The sequence below is a fragment of the Scylla paramamosain genome, chromosome 43 (genome assembly GCF_035594125.1).
Source record: "Scylla paramamosain isolate STU-SP2022 chromosome 43, ASM3559412v1, whole genome shotgun sequence".
NCBI classification, from domain to species: domain Eukaryota; kingdom Metazoa; phylum Arthropoda; class Malacostraca; order Decapoda; family Portunidae; genus Scylla; species Scylla paramamosain.
The window spans coordinates 7227184-7253084 of record NC_087193.1 but is presented as its reverse complement, the minus strand read 5'-3'; the positions used below and the strand labels follow the sequence as shown (position 1 = coordinate 7253084).

General features: G+C 42.5%; 3 protein-coding genes across 19 annotated transcripts in view; 2 read left to right on the top strand and 1 right to left on the bottom strand.

Annotated features, from left to right (window-relative positions):
- Positions 1 to 259: 259 nt before the first annotated feature.
- On the top strand, positions 260 to 4784 carry LOC135093685 (mucin-2-like). Its single transcript, XM_063993192.1, has 2 exons — positions 260 to 400; positions 1831 to 4784. Exon 2 carries the CDS (start codon positions 1942 to 1944, stop codon positions 4630 to 4632), a length of 2691 nt encoding a protein of 896 aa, XP_063849262.1. The 5' UTR covers positions 260 to 400; positions 1831 to 1941; the 3' UTR covers positions 4633 to 4784.
- A 2240-nt stretch (positions 4785 to 7024) lies between these two features.
- Positions 7025 to 17046, bottom strand: LOC135093684 (WD repeat-containing protein 3-like). Its single transcript, XM_063993191.1, has 18 exons — positions 16915 to 17046; positions 16300 to 16477; positions 15489 to 15648; positions 15121 to 15215; positions 14624 to 14794; positions 14289 to 14513; positions 13760 to 13953; positions 13052 to 13274; positions 12722 to 12840; positions 12366 to 12582; positions 11668 to 11787; positions 11205 to 11309; positions 10145 to 10278; positions 9573 to 9731; positions 8793 to 9027; positions 8385 to 8533; positions 7984 to 8206; positions 7025 to 7302 (listed from the first exon to the last, which is right to left on the bottom strand). Exons 2-18 carry the CDS (start codon positions 16465 to 16467, stop codon positions 7138 to 7140), a joined length of 2862 nt encoding a protein of 953 aa, XP_063849261.1. The 5' UTR covers positions 16468 to 16477; positions 16915 to 17046; the 3' UTR covers positions 7025 to 7137.
- Positions 17047 to 17509: 463 nt separating this feature from the next.
- LOC135093662 (protein hu-li tai shao-like) overlaps positions 17510 to 25901 on the top strand; it is a 77557-nt gene continuing 69165 nt past the window's right edge. For 15 of the 17 annotated variants that reach the window (XM_063993152.1, XM_063993151.1, XM_063993149.1 and 12 more), the window contains exon 1: positions 17510 to 17642. The gene's annotated coding sequence lies outside the window, so the exon portion shown is untranslated. Of the gene's footprint in view, positions 17643 to 24076; positions 24445 to 25901 lie in introns of those variants that run through there. The other 2 variants (XM_063993136.1, XM_063993153.1) reach the window with 2 other exon arrangements.

Here is a 25901-nt window from a genome sequence, read left to right as displayed (position 1 = left end):
CAGCGCAAAAAAGAAAGAAGAGATAAAGAATACCAGAGACATAAGAAAGACAACAAAATATAAACACACATAAGAAACAGGACAAAAAAGGCGAATAAATATCAGAAACAAAAAAGAAAAAATCTATAAATCTTTTCTTTCAAACCACACAAAACTACTAGATTTAAAACCAAACTAGAGAAGAGGAGGAAGAGGACGAGGAAGAAGAGGAGGATGAAGAGGACTTAGAGGAGGAGGAGGAGGAGGAGGTTCCCATCAGGTGAGGACGGTTGAGGCAGGTGAGAGGAAGTGACCGCCAGGTGTATCCGTCTTCCTCCCGTCTTCCTACCTCCTCTCCTCCTCGCCTCCCTCACCCAGCACACATCACTTCATCTTGCAACCAACAGCATCCTACACCGAGGTAATACAGTTAAGGACTCCCCCGTGTAGAATAAGGAGTGAAGGATAACTGAAGGATATTTTTTTCCCATCCTTGTCTATCCTGGGTTTGAAATTGACTCTATATTGTTTCCCACGGGTGCTTGTGAGGGGTAGGGTGTCTTCATGGGTGTTTTAAGGAGTGAGGATGTGTTTAAGGGCTAAGGTGTAGGATACCGTAGGATATTTTTGCCTTGTCCATCCTGGGTTTGAAAATTTTATGCGTGCGTTTGTAGGGATGTTTGTAAGGGCTAAGGGTGCTTGTAAGGGCGTGTCATTGGTGCAGTAGTGTAAAAATGTTGGGTTTTTAGGGTATGTGGGTTGAAGGATGGTAGATATGTTTTTTTTTTTTTTTTTTTTTGTGTGTGTGGTTTCTCTCTCTCTCTCTCTCTCTCTCTCTCTCTCTCTCTCTCTCTGAGGAGGAGGATGCTTGAGTGTAGTTTGCCGTGTGTGCCCTCAAGGAAATCCCCACAGGATATTACTTGATGACAGTTATTATAGACAAGTAAACACTCCACACACCTAGCTGGGCTGTCGTTAAAGGTGGAGATGGTTAAGCTACCCAGACTTGCCTGTATTCTGAAACACTTTGTTCTCTCACCACGACTCTTTTCAAAGGCCACAGAGATTATTATCATTATTTATTATTTTTTTTGTGTGTGTTTTTTTGCTTTTAAGAATGTAGGATTCTTATTAGGCTGTCACTGTAATTATGAAAACCCTTGAAAACCCAGATAACTTCCACCAGAGCCTGTGCTTCCACTAGGCCCTGTCAAACTATCATTAGAATCTTGGGAACACCCTTGAAAACCTTTTTTTCCATTAAGTGCTGTCAAACTATGACTAAAATCATGAAAACATTTGAGAACCCTGGTAACTTGCACTAGAGGTTGTAAAAAACACTCAGAAATTAATCCTTTTAAACTATAACCAGAATCTTGAAAACACCCTTGGAACCCCCAGAATAAGTACCACTAGAGACTGTGTAAGGTAGTTAGGTTAAGATGATAAAGAATTTGTGATATGACATGATAGTTTATGGATATTTAGAATTTTAGTGTGTAAAAGTTTATAGATTGCATAGTTTTATTATGGAGTCAGACATATTCATAATTTCCCTCATCTATTAGGATTAGAAATACTAAATATTAAGATATGAAGCTTAGGAATGATTGTTGTGTATTGTACAGGCTATCTTGGGGAACGGTCTCATTATGAAAGGAAAGGAGTAATTCATTGTATGCTGTGGGGCCGTACTCTGAAAGTATGTGGCACTCTTTGGGCCTTTTTTTTATTTTGCACATTTTGTTACCTTTGGCCAGTGCCCCTCTTACATAAAAAAAAAAAAAACTCTGTAATTATAAGCAAATCATCTTAAACACCCATAAGTTAGCCAGCTGGTGATCTTTTCAGATGGCTTCCCAAAAGGAAGTGAGCCAGGGAGCACACACTGTAAGGGAGTAAGCAAACCAAGGGAGCAGTATTCATCACTCATCAACTGACCTGAGCTAGAGCACCACAGACATGAACAGACCAGTGGTGCCATCGGAGGGAAGAGGTGGTGCCCAGCCTCTCAAACTTGGTGGATATCTGAACACAGCAGAGATTAGTGAACCATCAGAAAACACCACTTTAGTCCTCTCTTCCTCAATACAAAATGAGAAAGACTTGGAGGAATGGAGGCATGATATACCGAAAATGAATCTCGGTAAAAGTCTGAGTGAAAATTTGCCAGTGAAGGTTAACATACCATCAGAAAACACTACTTTATTCCTCCCTTCTTCAGTCCAAAACAGGGAAGACACAGAGGAGTGGAGGCATGATATACCTAAAGTGAATCTCAGTGAAAATGTGATGGAAAATATAACAAAGAAAGTCAACATACCATCAGAAAACACCACTTACTCAGTTCAGAACAGGAAGGACTTGCAGGAACAGCAGCATGACATACTCAGTGAAAACGTGACAGAGAATGTACCAGTGAACACTTACAAACACAGTGCAGGTGTAAACATTACCACAAACATTATCAGTGCAAGTAATCATAGTTTGCAGATTGGTGACAAGGTGGAGAGCATTGGTGATGATGATGGAAGTGGTGGTGTCTCGTTACCTCCTGGTGAAGCCATGACTGAGAGAGGGACCACCAGAGGCAGTCATGTGATCTGGGGTAGTGAGGATGGTCTGGTGCATATGGGGATGAGACCAAGACCCAGACCAATACCCAGGCCAGTGAACAGACCAAGACAGCCATTGAGAGTTGAGGCAACAGAACCACCAGCACATGAAACAACTGACTTAACAAGCACTCACACACCAGAATTATCACCGTTTGTACCTGGAGTGTGGACGACAGACACACCTGTGGAGATGTTAAGAGGTGTGGAAGGACTAACAGGTGAGGAAAATGTTGATACAGAAGACCAGGTGGGTACAAGCACACCTGAGGAAGTGGAAATGACTACAGGTGACTTGACTGAGACACCTGTGGAGATGCTAACAGGTGTGGAGGGGCTAACAAGTGGTGATAACATGGATACAGAAGACCAGGTGGGTACAAGCACACCTGAGGACATGGAAATGAGTACAGGTGCTAATGATGTTACCTTTCTGCCTGAGGAACATGTTACAGTCTCACCTGAGGAGTGGCTAAGCTCAACGCTACAAGATGATTGGCTGACATTTATGGAAATTGACACACAAGATCATTCAACCTCACCGATCTCAACACATCTCCCACTCTCCCCATCTCTCACCTCCTCTCTCTCCTCATCACTCACACCCACACTGCCCCCATCACTCCCCCCGACACCTTCCCCACAGGATGCAATAGAGGACAGTTTTAGAATCACCACCAGAGGGCTTGACTTCCTACTTGAGGCATCTCCAACTGGGCAGACTCCTGATACCATAGAGCTGCCTAAGGATGACCTCTTCACCCTCGACCTGACCATCACCACCACCAGGGAAGGGCTGAAGGTGGAGGCCCGTGATGTTACCCTTGACCCAAGCCAGATAGCCAAGGCCACGAGTTATGAGGGGTCATCTTATCCCACGGCAACTAGAAGTGCAACCGTCACCACTACTTGGGTTGACGAGGAACAGCCCACGTCTCCAAGAGTTGATGAAGAGAAGGCAAGCAGTGGGAATGATGCAACAGAAACATCTGATTTGAAGCCTGCAGATTGGGACATGCCAGCATTCCCAATGGATTTGATAGACAGTGACAGTGAAGCTACAGAGACTCATGAGGTGGATGGTGTTACTATTACCTATTCATCCACTACTGAGAGAAGTAATACAGAGACTACACCTATAGCACTCCAGACAAGCCCAGAGGATGAGATAAAGAAGGAGTACATGACAGAGAATCCAACACACACCAGATACAAGACACAGTACTCCAGCATAAAGGAGGAGGACATGACAGAGAACCCAACACTCACCAGATATGAGACACAGAACAGTGCACGTAGTCTCAGCTTCCCAGTAGTGGCAAATGTGACAGAGACAAGGAACGAGAGCATCACAAAGGGGAGTGAGACCCAAGTAGAGACTGTCATGTATGAGATCCCGGTGGTGACAAGAAATGGCGGGCCACAGCTGAGTGCATCTGTGGTGGTGGCACTGTCTGTGTGCTGTGCTGTAGTGCTTGTCCTAGCAGCTCTCAGTGTGGCTCTTTGGGTCTGCCGCCGTCACAGAAACCGCAGCAAGATTTACTTAAGTCGTGAGGCTGCCAAACCCCGCGCATTCTTTACCCGACCAATGAATCCTGCTGTGCTACCAGAGGACAGCGATCGAGAGGACGCTGTATACATGCTTGAGTTCCAGCGGCCAAGACCTCCCATCCTACTTGGTGATGACCACAAGGGGATCTACTTCATCAAGCGGGAGGAGGGGGCAGAGGAGTGCAGGGCGAGTCTGGGTGTTGAGAATGAGGCATTCTCTGATGTTCCCTTGGGCGAGGCTGATGAGGCACAGACGAGACTCGACCCACCGAAATATGAACTAAGGAGTAAACAGGACAGTGATGCAGACTCTGGTATACGTGTCTGGTCCTCCACTGGGTCGCTCCATGCTGCTGCTTCCCCTCTCCCAGCTCACTGCAGGGTCCCACCGCCCCCCTACTCCCCCTCCATCAGCAAGGAGTCTGTTTGTCTGACCGTGCACTCCCTACCTTCCCTGCCAAGGAATTCTCAACTCTTTGATGTGTGAAGGTGTTTGTGTTTTATTTCCCTGTTTTAAGTTTGTCGTGTGACTCTGTTGTTTTGTGTGTGAGTGATCTGTTTGTGTGCGTGTGTGAGTTTGAGCTCCATGTTCTGTTAAGTTCTTTGTGTGATTCTGTTGTTTTGTGTGTGAGGGATCTGTTTGCGTGTGATGACCGTTTTCATCCAGGTGCTAAGAAATTTCATATAACCCGGTGGTTGTGTGTGTATATGTGTGTATGTGTGAGAGAGAGTGTATAGTGTAAGCCTCAAAACAATCTCAAGTACATAGGCATTTTCTCTCAAGTGTTTCAGTGGGCCAAGCAATGTGGTGGAGTTGTGTGGTGATGACCCAATGTGGTGCATGCCATGTGTTTAGGGGAGAGGCTGCAAGGCATGTGCATCAAGACAATTACACTATTTTCTTTAAGCATAATATAATGATAGTATAATTTTCAGTACGAAGCAATCTCAGCATATAATTTTAAGTGTTTTTCTCACACTCATGATCTCCATTAATTCTTCTCTAGCTGTAAAGTAAAATTAGGATTTTTTTTTTCCACTTTGGTTACATTACATAGAGAGCACAGTTCCTGTTTGACGCTTTGGAAGACCGTAGTGTTTATGTTTTTCATTAAAAGACAATCTCGTGTACTGCTTGCCACAAGCTTATCCATGCATTGTATTACCTGTGTGATTCCAGCAGTACTGTCTGTGGTGGTCAGTTTGTACATAGCATGTGCTGTTCCTTTTGGTATCATTGTGTGTTGTGGTGTGTGGTGCCTGCTGCACTGTGCACTGAGGGACATGGCTGCTCTCCTCACTAACCAAGATCTTTGAGATGTGGTGGCGTGCAGTGAAGGGACCTGAGCCAACATTCCAGTAACTGCAGCCTCACTGCACAAGATTTACTTTCTCTTATCTCTATTCTCTCCACCTCTCTAATGCAAGAGTTAACCAATTTTCTGAATCTTTCATCCCCTTTTCTGGTAAATTCTGTAACTCCCTACTTACTTCTGTATTTCCTTCTACCTGTGACTTCCTGTTTCAAGACACTTCTCCAATTTGGATGATCCTTTTTACCGTTTTTTTAGGGACTGGTACTCTGGGCCTTTTTTTTATTTCATTTTATTTTATTTATTTATTTATGTTTTTTTTATTTATTTATTTTATTTATTTATTTATTTATTTATTTATTTTTTTTTTTGTTGTCCTTGGCCAGTGCCCCTCTCTTATAAAAAAGTCAGGATAAAGTACTTGTAATGTGCAAGTAACACCAGCAGTAACTTCCTGTCACCCAGTCTTAGGTGTCACAAGTCTGCTGTCTGCTCACCAAGGTTTGCCGAGTTACAGGAGAGGGTTGTGTCCTTCCTGGCACTAGTGTGGTAGCTTCTGAGTGACTGTGGTTGTTCTGTTTCATAGAGATCTAACAACTGTATGTAAAGTAAGAAATGTTGACATTCATATTCCAGTGACTTGCATTAGTGTCCTGCAGAGGCTGAATATTGCTGGTGCTATGTGTCTGTCTCTATGTTTGTTGTTGTGACCCACCGAAACTGTCTTGCCAGTGTGTTGATTGAGACAGAAGGAACCTTAATAAGACAGGCAGTGTTCAGGAATACTTGGCAGCTGCTCAGCCTCAGAATGCAAGTATGAAAAGTGGATTTGTTAAAAAATGTAGAAATTTGGTACAAACGTACCTGAGTTATCCTAAGGTCCCACTTACCAACGACACTTGTTACTTGTTTGCCGTGTTGGTATGCACACACACACACACACACACACACACACACACACACACACACACACACACACACATCAATTTATACCACCCACATTCACACACCAGTCTGACACAAAGTAATACACACAATGTTATATATATATATATATATATATATATATATATATATATATATATATATATATATATATATATATATATATATATATATATATATATATATATAGTAATTAACCAAAGACTTCTTATGATTGTTCCATTTTCCATCTAGTCTATGACTAAAGTAAAGAAAACAAAATTGATCTGTTTCTGTATAACCAATTCCTTGTCTCCTGACCATGACCCATGACCCACACATCACCCTCAGTACTGCTGGGGAAGGAGTAGCACTTCCAATGGCACTCAACTCACCTTACAGCCTCACAATGCCCTGGAAGTTTTTATAAACTGAGTGAGGTAAATTATACCAGTGACCAGCAAACACACCTCTTAGATCCTCAGTGTCCTGTTCATGTAAGTTCTTGTACACTGAGTCAACCTTATCAGACATATGTTCTCAAGGGTATAGAGTGCAGGAATGATTTGATATAAAGGTAATCCACATGTAATTTGCCAAAGTTGCCTTCACTATGGCTTGTAGGTAAAGTATATAAAAAAGTGTCCAGCAAACATATATTCTCTCATGACAAGGGTACAGAATGGGGAAATTCTTATATAAAACTGTATCAAGGGTCATCAGTAACAAAACAAGATGCCTAGAAGTCTCCAGCACTACAAGGCCATAAGGACTCTCTTGACAGCTCTGTCCTTCTTCTTCCTCTTGCGGCGTGACTCCTTGACACGCTGCGATGCCTCCACGAACAGCTGTGTCTCCGACCGCTGCTCCACTCGATCCTTGAGGTGACGCAGCCCAGCTAAGTTGAACCCAATCATGTCCTGGCAATGTCAAGAAGAGAGAAGCAGAGATAGATTAATGGTGGGCATTTTCATTATTACTTAATGAATTTAAATTTCTTAGCACATCAAGAGAGAGATGAAATTTGTAGAGGGAAGATGCTGGAGAAGAAATAAGTAGATAGATTAGTGTTTTTTTATTATTATTATTATTATTATTATTATTATTTTATGAACTTGACTTTTAGCACATCAAGAGAGGTGAAGAGTGTGTAGGAGGAAGATGCTGGAGATGGATCTACCAGGCAGGAAAGAGAGGATAGACAGGTAGAGGGGGATTTTTCTGTTGTGAGATTTTAAAATCAATAATTCTCTCTCTCTCTCTCTCTCACACACATACACACACACACAATGTAGAGTAAGGGTTAGCATGCTCAGCTCACAGCCAAGAAGGCCCAGGTTCGAATACCAGGAGCAGCGAGGCAAATGGGTAAGCCTCTAAATGTGTAGCCCCTGTTCACCTAGCAGCAAGTTGGTATGGGATGTAACCCAAGGGGTTGTGGCCTCGTTGTCCTGGTGTGTGGTGTGTAAGTGGTCTCAGTCCTACCCAAAGATTGGTTACTATGAGCTCTGAGCTCTTTCCGTAGGGTAATGGCTGGCTGGGTGACCAGTAGACGACTGTAGGTGAATCTCTCTCTTTCTCTCTCTCTCTCTCTCTCTCACCTCCAGCTCCTGCATCTTGGTAGGCAGTAGGGCAGCCAGGGAGTGAATGACAGGCTTGGCATTGGCTGAGGCAAGGAGCTGGGGCAGGTTCACTCTCAGCGCCACCACTAGCACTCGGGTCGCCAGCTCCACAGCCCACCCTCGCCTCAGCATGGCCCTCACCACCACCAGCAGCTCCAGTATTCGGTCCATGGGAAGCACCATGATGGCCTCCTCAAGCTCACTGTGGGATTACAGAAATGTGATGGATGATAGGAAATGGTATTGTAGGATATGATATGGAAGGAATATATATAGGAAATAGAAAATGAGAAAAGAAAACAAATCAAAATCACCCATTTCACCTCTTAAACCTCAAAGAAAAGCTAACCTGACCTGATACCTTCCTGACATCACCTCACCTGGACTTGACCTTCCTGAGCACCTCCAGCACCAGCCTAAGGGGGTCTGATGTCTTGTACACATAGGTCATGAGATAGTGTGGCTCTGCCTTGCCTCCAGACTCCACCTGCTCTCGGTACACACTGAGTGCCTCCAGAATCATGTCAGCCTAGGGGAGAAAACACCCTTGAAAACCCCAACAATTTCCACTAGAGAAATTAAAAAGTGAGATGCTGAGACCTTTATGAGCAGAGACTGGTAAATTACTTGTACAGCCTTCATGGAAATATCCTTGAAAACCAGAGAAGTTAAAAGAACAATGCTGAAACCTTCCCTTGAAAACCCTAACAGCTTCAACCAGAACCTGTAAACCTGTTAATACACAGATAAGTTTCTGAGACCTTTATGAGCACAGGCTGGTAACTTACAGCCTTCTCAGTGTGATGTGTGGCAACAGTCGGCCTCACTGCCTGGGCGCCCTCCTCCCCTGGCAGAACACGACGCTGTGTAGCCGTGGTGCCGTCCTCCTCCTCCTTCCTCTTGAGCTCCTCCTCCCGCTCCTCTTCCAGCACCAGAGGCTCCTGTGTGCGTTCCCACAGGCGGAGGGAGCGGTCCTGCCCTCCACTCAGCACCCACGCGCCTCTCGGACACACGGACAGACACCTAGGGAGGGAGGCACGTCAGTAACTGAATTAAAATTGTATTACAGATTCTCTCCAACAATACTTAATTCTTCTTATTTTCCTATTTCCAGTCTATATTTTTCTCCTTTAACTATTTCTGTCCTCTTTTTTTTTCTATTTTCTCTTTCCTATCTACATTTATCTTTTAACTACATGTTGTCCTTTTTTTTGTAACTTCTTCCTTCAGTCCCTTTTTCTTAATATTCTCCTCCATTTCTAACTTGTATTTATCCTTTTTCTCCCTCTCACTCAACTACATCATCACTCCTAACTTCCCACACCCTCTCCCTCATTTCTTTACATTTTTCATTTTCCTGCAAGTATTCTCTCCATCCATCTTTTTTTTTTTACATTTTTTTTCTTTCCAGCCTATATTCACTCATTTTCCTCCTGTTCCATCTTATATTTACTCAGTTTCCTCCTGTTCCAGCCTATATTTACTCTTTTCTTTCTGTTCCACCCTATATTTACCTATTCTCCTACTCAACATCCTACACCTTTTCCTTTTTTCCTGCTCTGTCTCACCTCACAATGCCAGTGTGTCCTTCAAGGGTGATGATGCGCTGGAAGTTGTCGGCGTCCCACTGCTTGACGGTGCTGTTGTGGCCACAGGAGAAGAACATGTGGGTCTTGGGGATGAAGCGCAGGTCTGTCACTCCACCCTGGTGCGCATTCTTGAGCAGCCTGGCCAAGAGAGAAAGAGAAAGAAAGGGAGGGAGTGAGGAAGATTAGAAGTGCTTTATTTATTTTTATTTATTTATTTTTTTTGTCATCTGCCCTCACCTAACTGAACCTAACCAAAGCCTATAGACAGATCAATAGATGCCTATTTTATAGACTATAAATCTACTATGAAACAATTACTCAGAGATCTCAATGCCATAAACAATACAAACTGGAAAGACTTTTTTCTTTCTTTTTTAGTCAAGCAGTCAAATCAACTCTCTCTCTCTCTATCTCTCTCTCTCTCTCTCTCTCTCTCTCTCTCTCTCTCTCTCTCTCTCTCTCTCTCTCTCTCTCTCTCTCTCTCTCTCTCTCTCTCTCTCTCTCTCTCTCTCTCTTAGGACAACCTAACTTAACCAAATCAAGACCCTTACTTCCGCTGGTCGCCAAAATCTGTGCCATAGATGCGCAGGCTGGAGTCCTTGCTGCCGGTGACAAGGAGGGTGCTGTCGGTGGAGAAGTCCATGCAGGTGGCCGGCAGAGACTTGCCGTATAGCTCGTGGCACAGCTGAGGGCGCACAAGGTGGCAGATAAATTAATGGTGGGTTGGGCCTTTTCATTATTACTTGAGGCTAAGAGACTAAGAATATGTAAGAGGAGGATGCTGAAGAAGGATCTATTCAGCAGGAGAAAGAGAGGAGAGCAGAGATAGATCAATGATGAGTTTGGCTTTTCCATTATTACTTGACTTTATTAGCATGTTGAGAGGAGAGGTGAAGAGTATGCAGGAGAAAGCAGAAGAAAAAAAGAGGACAGGCAGGTGGGTAGGCAGAGACAGATAAGTGGTGGGTTGGATTTTATCATTACTGCTTAATATTCTTAGCATGTAGAGAGAGAGAGAGAGAGAGAGAGAGAGAGAGAGAGAGAGAGAGAGAGAGAGAGAGAGAGAGAGAGAGAGAGAGAGAGAGAGAGAGAGAGAGAGAGAGAGAGAGAGAGAGAGAGAGAGAGAGAGAGAGAGAGAGAGAGAGAGAGAGAGAGAGAGAGAGAGACCTTCAACAATCATTACATTTCTCATTCCATTATTGATCAACAACAACAACAACAATAATAATAGAGAGGGTGTAGGGAGGAAGATGCTGAAGAGAGAAATACTTTTGAGAAGGTTGATGTATGCAGTGAAAGAAAACACACTTGTAACGGGGAGTGACTGCGGTAGTTTGGGTGTATCAAGGGGAGAGATGAGGGGTATGTGAGGAGGATGTTGAAGCAAGAGTGGAAGACCTGAGAGAAGGTTAATGGATAGTGAAAGAAAAGCTAGTAATGGATGCAAATGGGGAAGGTGCAGCAGACTGAGTGTATTGGGGAATGCTGAGCCACTGTGATGACCTCTTACAAAAGCAGCCCCAGGAAAAACAAAACTAATAATAATAATAATAAATAAATAAATGGAGGAAAATATATAATAATAATAATAACAATGTGTTCAGTACTCACCCTGAGGGAGTCGATGAAGTAAATAGTCTCCTTCAGGTCAAGAGTTGCCACAGCCAGGAACCTGCCTCCACTGGAACACCTCAAACACGTCACCTGATCTGCCACCTGGGGAGGAAACAGGGAGAGGAACAGTGGATTGACTTGAGTGGCAGAGCAATGGAAGAGGAGGAAAAGAGGCAGCATGTGAGGAAAAGAAGGGAAAACTGATATCTAAGAAGCAAACAAGGAGGAAAAACAGGAGAGAAAAAGAGAAGGAATCAGAAGGGAAAAAAGGGGACAGATTAATATCAGAGATGAAAAGATGTGAAAAAGTACAAAAAAAAGAGAAAACAGAAAGAAAAAGGAACATACAAAAGAAGAGGACAAGAGGAACACACACACACACACACACACACACACACACACACACACACACACACACACACACACACACACACACACACACACACACACACACACACACCTTAAGGGCTCGGCTGTCCTGTAAGAAGCTGAGTCTCTTTCCTCGGCCACTCTGGTCTGGCACCAACTCAAACTTCCAAAATTTGACCATCTTGTCGCTGCCACCAGATACAAAGCCTCGCTGGAGGGAAGAAGGGAACCATTTGAAAACATATGTGAATCAAAACATGTGATTCTTGAGAGAGAGAGAGAGAGAGAGAGAGAGAGAGAGAGAGAGAGAGAGAGAGAGAGAGAGAGAGAGAGAGAGAGAGAGAGAGAGAGAGAGAGAGAGAGAGAGAGAGAGAGAGAGAGAGAGAGAGAGAGAGAGAGAGAGAGAGAGAGACTCCCCACTCAGTTTATTAAATTTTGAAAACCCTTTTGAAACATACATATACCAAGGCTATCTACCCCCAAAAGAGAGGTAGCCAAGACAAGGCACACAACTTTCACATTCATACTCATTCACTTCACTCTCTTAGTTCCTTGGCCCCTGATGGAGAAGAGAAAGTACTCCTGCCCTCACTGTATAGGGATCAGTTGCATGGCTTGGACAGTTTTGTGCAGAACAAGGCTCCTTGATAGCAACTTTTGATACTCTCTTAAAACTACCACACCCTTTACCTTACCATAACCTAACTTAATCCCCCAACCCAACACATAACCACAACCCCTATCACCCTGTGTCACCCCTCCATCATCCTATGCTCAACACATCCTCACCCCATCGTGTGTGAGAGCCACAGACCACACTCCAGTATCTGTGGCCGTCTCATCTGGTTCATGGGCAAGAATGTCCTCGAGCAGAGTGGCCGAGGCAAATTCAATGAGCTGCAGGTGCCCTGAGCGAGTGCCAACCAGTGCGTGGCGGTCACCTGGCACCACAAGAAGGGTCGTCACTGGTCCACATGGCACTGTTAGGGTTGCCTGTGTGTCGCCTCTGGAAATAAGAATTACAAAAAATCACAAAGGAAAACCAAACAGCAACAGACTTTTAGGCTCCTACAAGCAGTTTGGGAAGAGAAGGGAGAGAATAAAGAAGAGGAGGAGGAGCAGGATGATTGAGATGAACCACTCACCTGTTCCACACCTTGAGGGCCTCAGCGCTGCCTGTCACCACCTGGTCACTGAGGGAGGTGAAGGCCACAGCTCGTATCTCTGTGCGGTGACCTGGCCGACCAAGCACACTCACCTGGGACTGAGAAAATGAATAGATCCTGAGTGGGACATCAATTACTCACAAGAAAAAACAAACTCACAATGTACCAAAACAAAGAATAGACAAACTTACTAGGCCTAAAAAAATTAACATTTTGAGTATGACATCAATTACTAAGAAGAAAAACAAAAACACTTAGAAAACCCTAAAAATTCATAACATACTGCAACAAAAACACAGCCAGACTTACCTCTTCCTTCTTCTCCTTCTGCTCCTTGGCACTGATGTCAGAAGAGAGGAGTGCCACACTGTTGTCAGTGTGCAGTGCCGCCACACGCACCAAGCCGGACCTCTCACTCATTACATCCACCCCCAGTAGCTTGTTGGCAGCACGCAGGGTGGGCAGCTTGCGGATCTCATCAGCAAGCTGTGGGGTGGCTGTACTGGTGGTGGTGGTGGTGTTTCCTGCCTCTCTGAATGGTGGTGATGGTGGTGTTAGTTAACGTTTTATTTTTTCTTTATTTTTCCAGTTTTTTCCCCTTTACTTCTTCAGTTTTTCTTCTTTCTTTTATCTTGTATTTTTACTTTTTTTTTTATTTTGTTCTACTTTTCTCTTTTACATCTTTTCATCTTGATCTACTTTTCTCTTTTTTGTTTTATCATGATTTTATATGGCAAAGCCAACTTCTACATATACACAGCTCACTTCTATTATATATCTACCCCTTACATATACTTCCAGACCTAGCTCTCTTGCATTCCTTCCTAGCTATCTTGTAACTTTAAAAATCTATGTATAACTGTATTGCTCTATTACAAACCTTACTTCAATATATGCACAGCTTCATACAGTTCACTTCTGTTATAAATCTACTCTCAACATAACATAAAACTCTTCTTTCTTACCATACAGTTTACTTCTAATATACTCCCTACATAGAACTCCTCCTCTTCTTACCTTGCTCTCTTGCGTTCCTTCCTGGCCCTGTTTGCAGCCTTGGTCGCCACCTCCATCTCAGTCAGCACTGCGAAGAGGTCAACAGTGGGTCCTTTGCCATGACAGGCTACCACACGCCCATCACTCTGCAGGCCACACACACGGTCACCTCGGGAACGCAGCACACTTCCCATTTGCACCACCTCCACTATGCTCTGTTGGAAGTGTGAAGGTTGGGTGAGATGGAGGGATGGAGCTGAGGTAGAACTGCAAAGGATGGGAGACACAGAGGAAGATGCAACTAGAGGAAACTCATACATGGGGTTTGCAAAGAAGAAAAGAAACTGACAAGAAAATAAGATGAGAAAAAACATTGATATCATTAATAGTCTCAACAAGAGCCCTCATCACCAACCATATTCACTCACATTATCATCATCTATCTCCTTAGCAAAAAAGAATAAATATATATGGGAACATGAAAAGATAACAAAACAATGACATCAATATATACACTCAATAAGAATCATCATCATCAACTCTCACTCACAGCATCATCTTTTATCTCTTCCTCTTCCTTGTCAATCACTAGCTTGGATTCCCCCTCAGTATCAAGACAAAACATCTTGCTTGGTGGTTCTTCAGTCCCATCCTTTGCTGCCTTGTTCTCTGTCTCGTTTGCCTCCTTGAAGTTCAGTGCCCACACACGCAGCTCAGCATCACTGCTTCCTGACACCAAGCGACTGTCATTCTTCAGCAGCACAAAATCCCACACCTGCAAATGTAATGATGTGCTGTTATAAAGGTCTCTCAGCAACATAGTACAGCTGATGTGTGTTGAAACCTCAGCCCTGTGTTCTTATGTTCCTATGCTCCCATGCTCACTTCAGCCCTGTGTCCGGCCAGCGTTCTGAAGCAGTGGTGTGTGGTCAGGTCCCACAGCTTGATGAAGGTGTCCCGGCAGGAGGACACTAGCATGTTGCGGGTCTGCAGGAAGCGCACCCTTGTCACCTTCCCCTTATGGCCACGCAGACGTACCATCCCGCGCTCTGACACCTGTTAGGGGAAAGAAAAATAGGGCAATGGAATAGGATAGTGAGGGGAATGGATATATATATATATATATATATATATATATATATATATATATATATATATATATATATATATATATATATATATATATATATATGCATGTGTGAGTATTTAGTGCCTTGTCTGGGCCACCCTACATGGGACTGCCAGCCTGGCATATGGATAGAGAGATAGATTATTATTATTTTGTGTACGAGTGTGTAGTGCTTTGTCTGGGCCACCCTGTGTGAGATGCTGGCCTGGTACAGAGACAGAGAGAGACAGCTATGTATGACTGACAAACTCACCACATCCCACACCACAAGTTCCCCATCCTCACTCCCCGAGGCGACTCTCATCCCCTGTGGGTCCCAGCACAGGGTTGACACACCTCCCCGGTGGCCTGTGGAGGGCAGAGAATTAGAGAGCTAAGTGGATGAGATGAAGGAAATTCTCTACACAGATCCCTTGAAACAAACCCCATTAACCCAAACAAAATAAGAAACAATACTTGACAAAAATAAATACAATGTTTACACACACACACACACACACACACACACACACACACACATGGAGCAACAGAACACACTACAGTACAACAAGAAAATTAGAAAAGGGAAAAGTTAAATTAACAACCCAAGCAGGAGCCAGAACACATGAGAGATCAGCCCACCTTTAAACTTGACTGGCTCGCCTGTCATCAAGTCAAACACCACCACCGATCCCTCCGAGTAGCCGACAGCCAGGTGAGTGTTGTCCAGCGAGCCGGGGGCCGCTGGTCTGGGCTCCACCACTGCCACCGTCCCCCGCACATCCCCATCCAGCGTCAGAACCTGAGGGTGGTGGTAGGAGCAGTGGTGAGACCAGGATATGTGACTGCACTCCTCTGCTTCATCATTCCAGTGTCTGATTTGATCGACTTGATTTTTTGGGAGGGTATCATTTGAACCAAGTGTCTTATGGTATTCTATGTCTTGTCACTATCATGGGATTTACTTTATTTCTCTGTTTTTTTTGTCTTGAAATAAGTATCATTATCTTGCAGTTACATTTTATTTAGTTTCTTCTCTTCATTATTTGTCCCTATCATCCTATGCTTCTCATCATTACCATTTCATTCAGTGTCCTTACTGTATTTTCCCTTATAAGGTTGGTGATGATGCTATACCTACATTTCACACACTGCTCAGTATTTCTTCCATCTCTGTTACTCATCCCTTCAGCTAAACTACTATAGATTTTCATGTTATTTTATTATTCCCACAGGACAAAAGGTAATGTGTATTTCATTTTATATTCCCTCCTCTCACTCCTCAACACTTGTTCCTGAAGTTACACTATTAAAGACTTTCCTGTTATCTCAATGTACTACTAAAGGCTTTCCTGTAATCTCAATATCACCACAGTTCAAAGAGTAATTGGCATTTCATTCTCTGTTCACTCCTCTCACTCACTCATTCCCTTCCTTACACTTCCACACCCACCTTGGCTTCCCTCCGCAGGTCCCATATTAAGACTCTCTCACAGGCGGAGACGGCCAGGAACTTGCCCACCTGGCTGAACCTGGTGACAAGGCGCACACATCTGCCTGTGCCCACCAAGCCAAACACCTGGCCTGGCACATAGCGCAGATACTGTGTTGTCACCCCCATCACCACACACCTGCGACATTGAGACATTGTTATGATTATTTGTACTGGTAACTGCAGTGGTAGTGGTTAAGTGATTAAAAAAAAAAAAAAACGGAAGGAGTAGTAGTAGTAGTAATGATAGTAGGAGGAGGAAGATTAAGTTTCTACTCCATAGTGGCTTTGTTTCATATTCGGACTACTTTGTGTTTCAAGACCGTCGGTCTATGGTCTATCAATATTTTCTTATTCCTGTATATGAATGGAACTAAAAAGATACATTTCCCACATCTCCATTTACACCATTAACAACATAGGCAGTACCAGTCCCATATCAAAACACGAAAGGAAGGAAAAAGTAACATCAATAGCCAGAACCATCACAGTCCTGTCAGTTACGAGTCCTCGTGTTCTCTCTCATAAAACACTATAGAAGAACAGGAACCATTTCATTATAGTAGACACACTCACCTACTTCCCTCTGGCCAGCGGTCTCCGGAGTTCCTGCAGTGAAGGCGTGAATACAGCACAAAATACCTGCTGGTATACTGGAGCAGCAGGCCACGTGTAGTATTTGTTTACATTCTCCGGGGAGTATGAAAAGATGCTGTTTTGTTATAAATGTAGTTTTCATTCCAGTTCTTAAATTCTAGTTGTATGTGCAGAAAATAAAGTATAAAATTCTTTGCTGTCAAAGTAATTCCCATTAATATATTTGTGCTGCTGTGTTAAGATTTTGGTGTTCATAAATATATCTAATACCAAATATTTTTACTTCCTCGCTTGAAATAGGTAATAAAAGAACTGTTTAGGAATGGAATAAAATACATGTCAATTTTACGAGTATATGCAAAATAAAAGAACATGAAATAGTCACTAAATCAAACAATTAAAAAATGCACCAAAAAGCAAGAAAACACTAAACTTTATATATTCCCACTAATTTTAAATTTTTACTGGATAAAAAATTATCCTAATATTTAACCCATAATCATCGCTTACAAATATACTCACAGTCATTTAGAATCAGTACCAAATAAATGAAGTGGACATTTTACCGGCGGCCTCTCTCATCGCCATTCAAGTCTTGAGGGAGTCGGCGGTGAGTGTCCCTTCCAATACAAATAAATGTGTTAATTTCCTGATTCTGGGGACGTGATAGACTCAGGCAGCTGTGTGCACCAAGCAGCTAAGTGAAGGTAAGCCATGGGGAGGGAAAATACGGGTAAATAAGGCGTAGGAAGGGAGATAAACTGGAAAATAAGGAAGGGTGAGTAAGGGCGGGGCGTGTCTCTCTCTCCCGTCTTGCCATGCCCGTGTTTCCTTATTTCCCCATTTCCGTGCCTCATTTGACCATCATTATCCGATTTTGTACGTGTTTTCGTGCCCTTAGGTCATTGTGCGGTGTTCGCGTGACATGTGATAGCCTAGATTTGTTAATTAAGGCTGGATGGGGGTTGCCCCGTAATATTTAAATGACCGGTTCAGTTTGTGGAATTTTGCTGTTTGTTTTTCTGTGTTATTGGTTGTGTTTGTGTGATGGTAAGAGGTACTACGTTGTTTTATATCTGGTTTATGTTTTTTTTTTTTTCTTTCCTAGTAGGTTTATATAATGCATTAGAAAGAAATACTCCGTTAAAATGGATTTGCAAGGGATTCAGTGGGTTTTTTTTTTTGTTAGGTTGCTTTTATGTTGGTTTTCTTGGTGTGATTTTCAAGCATACGTTATTGTTATCTAGTTTGTGTGTGTTTTTTTTTTTTTATTGAGTATTTGATGTATTTAGAAGAAAGACTCGGTTATTAATTGTGTATTTTAAAGGAAACCCTCACAGTTTGTGCATTTAGAAGAGAGACTTATTTATTGACTTGTGCATTTAGAAGAAACACTTATTTATTGATTTGTGCATTTAGAAGAATCCCCGTTATTAATTTTGTATTCAGAACATGCACTAGGTAAGTATGTGTGTAAACTGAACACGTGCGTTGCAAATTCATCATTTAATCATTCCCGTGCATTATTTATGACAAGTGTTCTGTTTTAAATGTAAGATTTTTGTGAACTCTTCAAGAAACACTTCACAACTGTTTTTCGTAATGACTTCCATGGCCTGGACTACATTCAAAAGGTTCTAGTTGAAATCATACCGGTTTATAAGTTCTTATTTTTATGGTTCCAGGGACAGATGAACAACATCTCAGAATTATTGACCTGAGAAACACTCTTGAGAACCTAGCTAAGTGTCTCTGTGGGTCTTTGAAATCTAGTCATAGTGAGAGAGCAAAGCGTTTCTGAATGCTGGCCAGAAACAGTGACGCAGACGAATTTTCTTTTATTCAAGAGCTAACACAGACAAGATGACTGCTAACAACCTCAAAAGTTGCGACAGATTCTCACTGGAGACCTCGAACTGGAAAAAACAGCCTGAAACATGCTGTTCACATTGCCATGAACAAAGATAATACAAAAGACACCATCGAGGAGAATACACACATCCCTGGCGCTCCTGGGAATTACAACCTGATAAGAAACAGACTAAAAACACGCAGACACACGACTCTTTAGATAATTAATCAGCACATTTGAATCTCTACAAAATATTTCGTAGAAGGAAACAAAAATCGTGGAATGCAAATACATAGAGTTTAATTTTTATCTCAATATCAGTCAGTCTGTCTAATCACCTTGCATACACTATAAGAAATAACAAACCGTTTTCAAATTCTTTAAGACGTGCAGACAAGATACTAACACGATTACGTCACTTGCAGGCAACATGCGGAAGTGGTTGTATACCTGTTTATTTATTTATTTATTTATTTATTTATTTATTTATTTATTTATTTGTTTTTATTTTATTTATTTATTTTTGTGTATTTACTCAATTAATGCACAAGAGGAAGACTAGAGGAAAATAGAGAGGAAAAACACGAATTATCTCTGCCATGAAAGAAAATGTATGGAAGGAAAGCCAGTTTTGATTTATAGTCCCTTGAAAAGCCTTTTTAGTCTTGCCACCAAAAAAAAGTGGAGTAAAAGGCCCATTAATCGTCAAACTTAAAAGAAAAAAAGTACAAACAAATGACTGTTCTTGTTAAGAGCTCCCTTGAAACACTTAATTTATTTTATTTTATTTTATTTTATTTTATTTTATTTATTTTTTATTAATATCATTTAGTCTGATACGTTTTCTCTTTGGGCAAGGGTACTGTGTGATGAGCATTGCACTATGGGGCTTCCTGTCTCTCGCCTTCATCTGCTTACATCTCCTGTGTGTGTCTGGCTTCCTCGGTTCACTGGCCGGCGGGTGGGATGCATGCAGTGTGGGGAAGATACAGTGGAACCTCTGTTTATGAACGTTCCTGATCACGAACAAATCGGTTCACGAGTAGATTTTTCGAACAACTTTTGCATCGGTTCACGAACTGTTTCAGTGTGCAAACGCATAAACACCTCGCAAGACCAGACGCCGGCTAGTTCCCCTTGATAGGGTCAGTAATAAATGCGAGCATCCATCATTCTATCGTAACTTGGGATTAATTATCATACACTGGCAAGTCTCATAGACTTTAGCATGTCACTAATTTCAAGGTCAAGCGCCTTCCCAGCTGCTTGAGGGGGTGGGGGTGGGGGGGGTAAAAGGCAGGGATATTTTAGCGCATTTCACTGCGTGTCTAGATTTCTGTACGCCCAAGAAAGACCACACCTGCTACAGCCACGCTCATAAGACGTGAGGCCGTCAAGAATCCCTGGATCACAGGCATTGAACTCAAACAAGGGACACGAGGTGGAATTTGGAAAGCACGTGCTATGATGAGTAGCGCAACAATCCCTCCTTTACAGACTCGTATGCTCCAATATCTCCTTGCAGCCAGCACATGCTTGCTATAAGGCGAGATAGCGTGTCTTTTCCTCTCGAATCATCTTTTTTCCAACCATCCTGAAAGGCAAAATAAGAAATAGCAGACTTAACATAAACCCTTGCGATCTGTTGAACGCATGAAGAAGGGCGGGCGGGAGGGAGAACCAGGTCTAATTCTTTTTTATCTGTTTATACGTATCTTTCTCCCTCCATATATATGTTACTGTCTATATATCAGTCTACCAGTACATTTAGATAAGAGTGTGCAGTGTGTATGATATAAAAAATTATGTATGGGCAAATTGAGACTCCTAAGTTGTCCGTAAGGAAGAACAAGGATATTAAATGAAGTGATGGAGTATGATACGAAAAGCTACGAAAGAATTAGGTGCACAGTGAACGCATGCAATATTACTACTACCCCTGCTGTGCTTGTAAGGCTGCATAGCGGGCGAGGGCGAGAAGTGTGTAGTGGGGAGAGGTAGTGTGTGTGTAATTCGCCTCATTGCATGCACCACTCACCCGCCACACCCACACCTCCCTCCCACACTGACAGACTATACACTTCACACTTCAGAATTTTGTGGGCGAGTGTATGCGGCAGTTGTCATTCCTAGGTTGTGTATGTTTGCATTGTTTGTGTGTGTGTTTGTGTATAGGCTAATCTGACCTTGAACAAGTGTATTAGTATGATAGCGATAATAGTAGTAGTGGTAAGAGAGAGTGCTTGTTTGTTTGTGTGTTTGTTTCGCTTGACTTATTTGGGGGTTCAGTCAGTCAGTGGGTGAGTTCATTTGTTTGTTTAATCAGTCAGTCAGGTAGAGAGGAAGTCACACCTGTTTAATTGTAATGTGCAGGTATACATAGGTACATGTGTCTCCTTTCTCTCTTTTTTTTTCTTGAATCTTGTATTTCTATCCTTTTTGTTCCATTTCTTTCTTCTGTTTCTTTTCTCCCTTTCATTCTTTCTTCCTGTTGTTATTTCTCCTCTGCCCTCCCTCCCTCCTTCCCTCCTTCCCTCCCTTTTATTTCTTTCCTTCTTGCTTTTTTTTTTTTTTATTTATCTAGCACATTTCATCCTTTTATTATCATTCTTCTGTTCTTCCAGTGTCCTCCTCCTCCTCCTCCTCCTCCTCCTCCTCCTCCTCCATTACTCAAAATACCATCACAGAAAAAAGTATATATATTGAGTAAAAAATAGTGTTTGGAATATTTTTTTTTTTTCATTCTCCTTGACATGAAGTGGTTACAGAGAGAGAGAGAGAGAGAGAGAGAGAGAGAGAGAGAGAGAGAGAGAGAGAGAGAGAGTAAGCAAGCAGTCAATCCTCAAGTAGCTGTTGCAAGGCTCTCACACACACACACACACACACACACACACACACACACACACACACACACACACACACACACACACACACACACACACACACACACACACACACTTTCCCTCCTTCATGTGGTCAACTCTCAAGGTTTTTTTGTGCATGTTCTACTTAGTGCATGATAGAATGACACCTCTCTCTCTCTCTCTCTCTCTCTCTCTCTCTCTCTCTCTCTCTCTCTCTCTCTCTCTCTCTCTCTCTCTCTCTCTCTCTCTCTCCTTCAGGGATGCAAAAAATTATTATTATTTTCTGCACCTTGAGCGAGGTTAGTGATTCTCTCTCTCTCTCTCTCTCTCTCTCTCTCTCTCTCTCTCTCTCTCTCTCTCTCTCTCTCTCTCTCTCTCTCTCAGTATACAAGGAAAAGTAACGATAAAGATGATTACACATGTGACAGTGTAATAATTTGATAATAATCTTGTCACTATATTTATTTATTTATTTTCTTGTTGTTATAACCGTGTGTGTGTGTGTGTGTGTGTGTGTGTGCGCGCGCGTTATTAGTTTTATCTTGTAAGTGCTTGGTCACGTTTTCAGTATCATTTCTCTCTCTCTCTCTCTCTCTCTCTCTCTCTCTCTCTCTCTCTCTCTCTCTCTCTCTCTCTCTCTCTCTCTCTCTCTCTCTCTCCTGTTAAAAAAAAAATTCGTAATGAATTAATATCTTCTTACCATCTTTTATTTATTTTTTTTTCATTCATCTCAAACTTAAATTACAAACTACATCATATTTCGCACGCTTCATTTACTTATATTTCATCTATTTTTTCATTTTTCTTATTTAACATTCACCTCACTTCCCATTTATTTATTTATTTTTTATCCATCGTGTAATCCTCCCCCCCCCGTTCCCAACACACACTTCAGTAAGACCCAGTGAATCATTTGAACTCTTAATGCCTCACGCCTTCATACTGATTCAAAGAGGCTTGTCGCGAGTGTCAGAGGAGCATGAACATCCAGCTTAGATCCAACTCACTCTTTAATCCTATTTCTTATAGCTAGCTTTTACTGAGATGCTGAGAAACGAGGTGTCATATTTATTTATTTATTTATTTATTTTAGTTATCTACCTATTTGTGTATATATTTGTTTATTATTTATTTATTTATTTATTTATTTAGGTATTTGTTGAAGCAATGGCGTTGATAGAGGTTTCCGTGAATTATTTAAGTTTGGTTTAGTTAGGATTTTTAGCGGTGTTAGTGTGTGTGTCTCAGAGTCGTGTCTTTTGTTCAGTCTCTCGTTCATTGATTAGCTGGTGTGCATGAGAGAGAGAGAGAGAGAGAGAGAGAGAGAGAGAGAGAGAGAGAGAGAGAGAGAGAGAGAGAGAGAGAGAGAGAGAGAGAATTAAGTAGATTTCATTAGTTCTAAATAAACTTGTATCGTTCAAGTGTGTGTCAGTCTTTGTGATAGTGTGTGTGTGTGTGTGTGTGTGTGTTACAGTCACTTGTCACTGTTGCTTTTAGTGGCGAGATTATTGAGTTTTAAAGCATGGGGGTTCTCTCTCTCTCTCTCTCTCTCTCTCTCTCTCTCTCTCTCTCTCTCTCTCTCTCTCTCTCTCTCTCTCACGGAAGCATACTAGTCTAGGAATTGTTCGAGTAATGCGAATTGCAATGCAGCGGAGAGAGAGAGAGAGAGAGAGAGAGAGAGAGAGAGAGAGAGAGAGAGAGAGAGAGATCCATATACGTAGCAGAACACAGCACACAACGTTTCCACTTTATTTTCTGCTCTATTTTGTGGTGGCGAATTCATACAGGCCCCAAGGCGAGGGTAGGAACGAGGAAGGCTGGCAGGCTGCACTCCCGGTACGATCACTAACTCAGGCATCAACTCGGCCCGCCCGCCGCCCTCGCCGTCCCGCCGCCAGCCGCACGAGCCAGCCGCGGGCGTCAGAGGCATTCACATTTTACCGTTTTCCATGTCACAGGATCACTTGTGTCCCGTGGCAGCGGTGTCAATATAGCTACAGGGGTCTGGTGCGTGTCACGAGGGTGTTGGCAGTGGCGTGCGTGCCTTGCGTGCGTGGGAAATAGAAGGTAATGAGGGTTTGGGTAGAGGGAATAGGGTGGGGCAGTGGTGGCGGTGGTGGTGGCGGCGCTGAGACACCACCAGCGCCGCCGCCACCCGTCCACTCCAAAGACTCTCGTTGCCATGAGTCATAATACAGCTCAAAAACACACCTTTTGTACCCCGGTTAGCTAACAGGAATGAAAGAAATGGACAGAGAATAGGTCAGGATTAGAGCAGTGAATCGTGGGGTTATGGATCAGGAGAGGGGGTGCGTGGGGCGCCTGTATGGGGTGATCATGAGGGTGGGTGGGTGGGGAGTTGAGATGCGGTGACTCTTTGGGCTGGCTGGGTTGGGCTGGGCTGGTTGGCGTGGAGAGAAGGGGGAGACGGAGAAACAGGCAGTGGTGAGCGAGCGTTTACAGGTGGCGGACGCTTTAAAACTCTGTCCTCACGCTTCCTATCTGTCCCCCGTGGTATTTATGAGGATATTCGGCCCCTGAGTGCATCCCAACGAGTGGCGGGGGAATTTAACGAAGGGGTAATTCAGGGGCCAGATTTCCCTGTGTTAATTTGTGGCCCCTGTGTGAGGAATTGAAATTGTGTGTGTGTGTGTGTGTGTGTTGGCTGGGTGGAGAGTGGCTGGGTTGAGCGAGACACTCTTGACTCAAGCCACGCTAAGCTAAGCCAGGCGCCCGCACCAACCAACGCCCACCCACCACTTGCTTCCCTGCGCCTCTTCTCGTCTTTAACAGGTAAATGCTCACACACACACACACACACACACACACACACACACACACACACACACACACACACACGTTACCTGGTTTTGTGATGTTTGCAGCCATTCTTCTTATGATGTGGTATTTATATTTAGGTGTGTGTGTGTGTGTGTGTGTGTGTGTGTGTCGTCTTCCCAGTCACGCCCGTGTAATCTAGTTCGTTTGTTTGTTTGTGTTCGGAGTGTATTTTTAGTTCTTACTCGTATTCTGTTTGGGCAGTTTTTGTGTGTGCAGAGTGTATATTTATAGTGATGTTTGTATAGTCATGCATCTCTCTCTCTCTCTCTCTCTCTCTCTCTCTCTCTCTCTCTCTCTCTCTCTCTCTCTCTCTCTCATCATCATCATCATCATCATCATCATCATCATCATCATCTTATTCATTGAACGTAAAAAAGACGAGAAAAAAACCGGGAAATTAAATACATTGGCAATTATTAAGAATATTGATGATTTTAATGGAATATCACCCTTTTATCTTCAATATCACCCTTTTATCTTCCCCCAAGTCTCCATTATTCTTATTATTATTCTCCATTTATTCCCCTTCCTCTTCCCCTCGTTTTCTTTCACCCGTTCACCCAGGGGAGGAATTCCACCGAGGGATTTGTTATTGTCGTCTTTATTATTATTGTTCTGGAATTAAGGGGATTTGTAACACTCTCTCTCTCTCTCTCTCTCTCTCTCTCTCTCTCTCTCTCTCTCTCTCTCTCTCTCTCTCTCTCTCTCTCTCTCTCTCGTAATGGAATGTGAATAACGAGAGAATTTGCAAAGCGTTTTATTATTATTATTATTATTATTTATTCATATATATTTAGATTGATTTTTTTTCTTTTTACTTTAGCGATTTTTTTTTTCGTAATCTCATTTTACAAAACACACACACACACACACACACACACACACACACACACACACACACACACACACACACACACACACACACACACACACACACACACACTTTTTATTGCTTCTTTTATGCACACCCAAACTTTTCCCTCACTTCTATCTCTTTACACGTTTTATATTTGTCTTACTGCCTTCATTAACACATTTCATAAGTCTTTTTTTTTAAGTTCAGATAAGTTGAGATTGAAAATATATAAATAGAAAAGACTTTATTTTCTTGAATTTTGTTAAAGGAAGGTACATTAGAGATTTTTTTTGACCAGTCACACTCGGACCAGGACAAAAATATAAAAAAAAAAAATGAAAATTATAGAAATCTCGAAGAAAAGGCAAAGATTTTTTTTTAATATCTAGTTTGTTTGGTTAATTAAGTTAAGGGTTTTGGTTCAGGTAATTTTTTTTTCGTTAATTTTAATCTAGTTTCTGTGGGTTAGTTTATTTATTTATTATTTTGAGTAGTTGAGGTTCATTTTATTGCTAATTTAACTTTTTTTCAGGTTATTTTTCCTTAGTCTAAG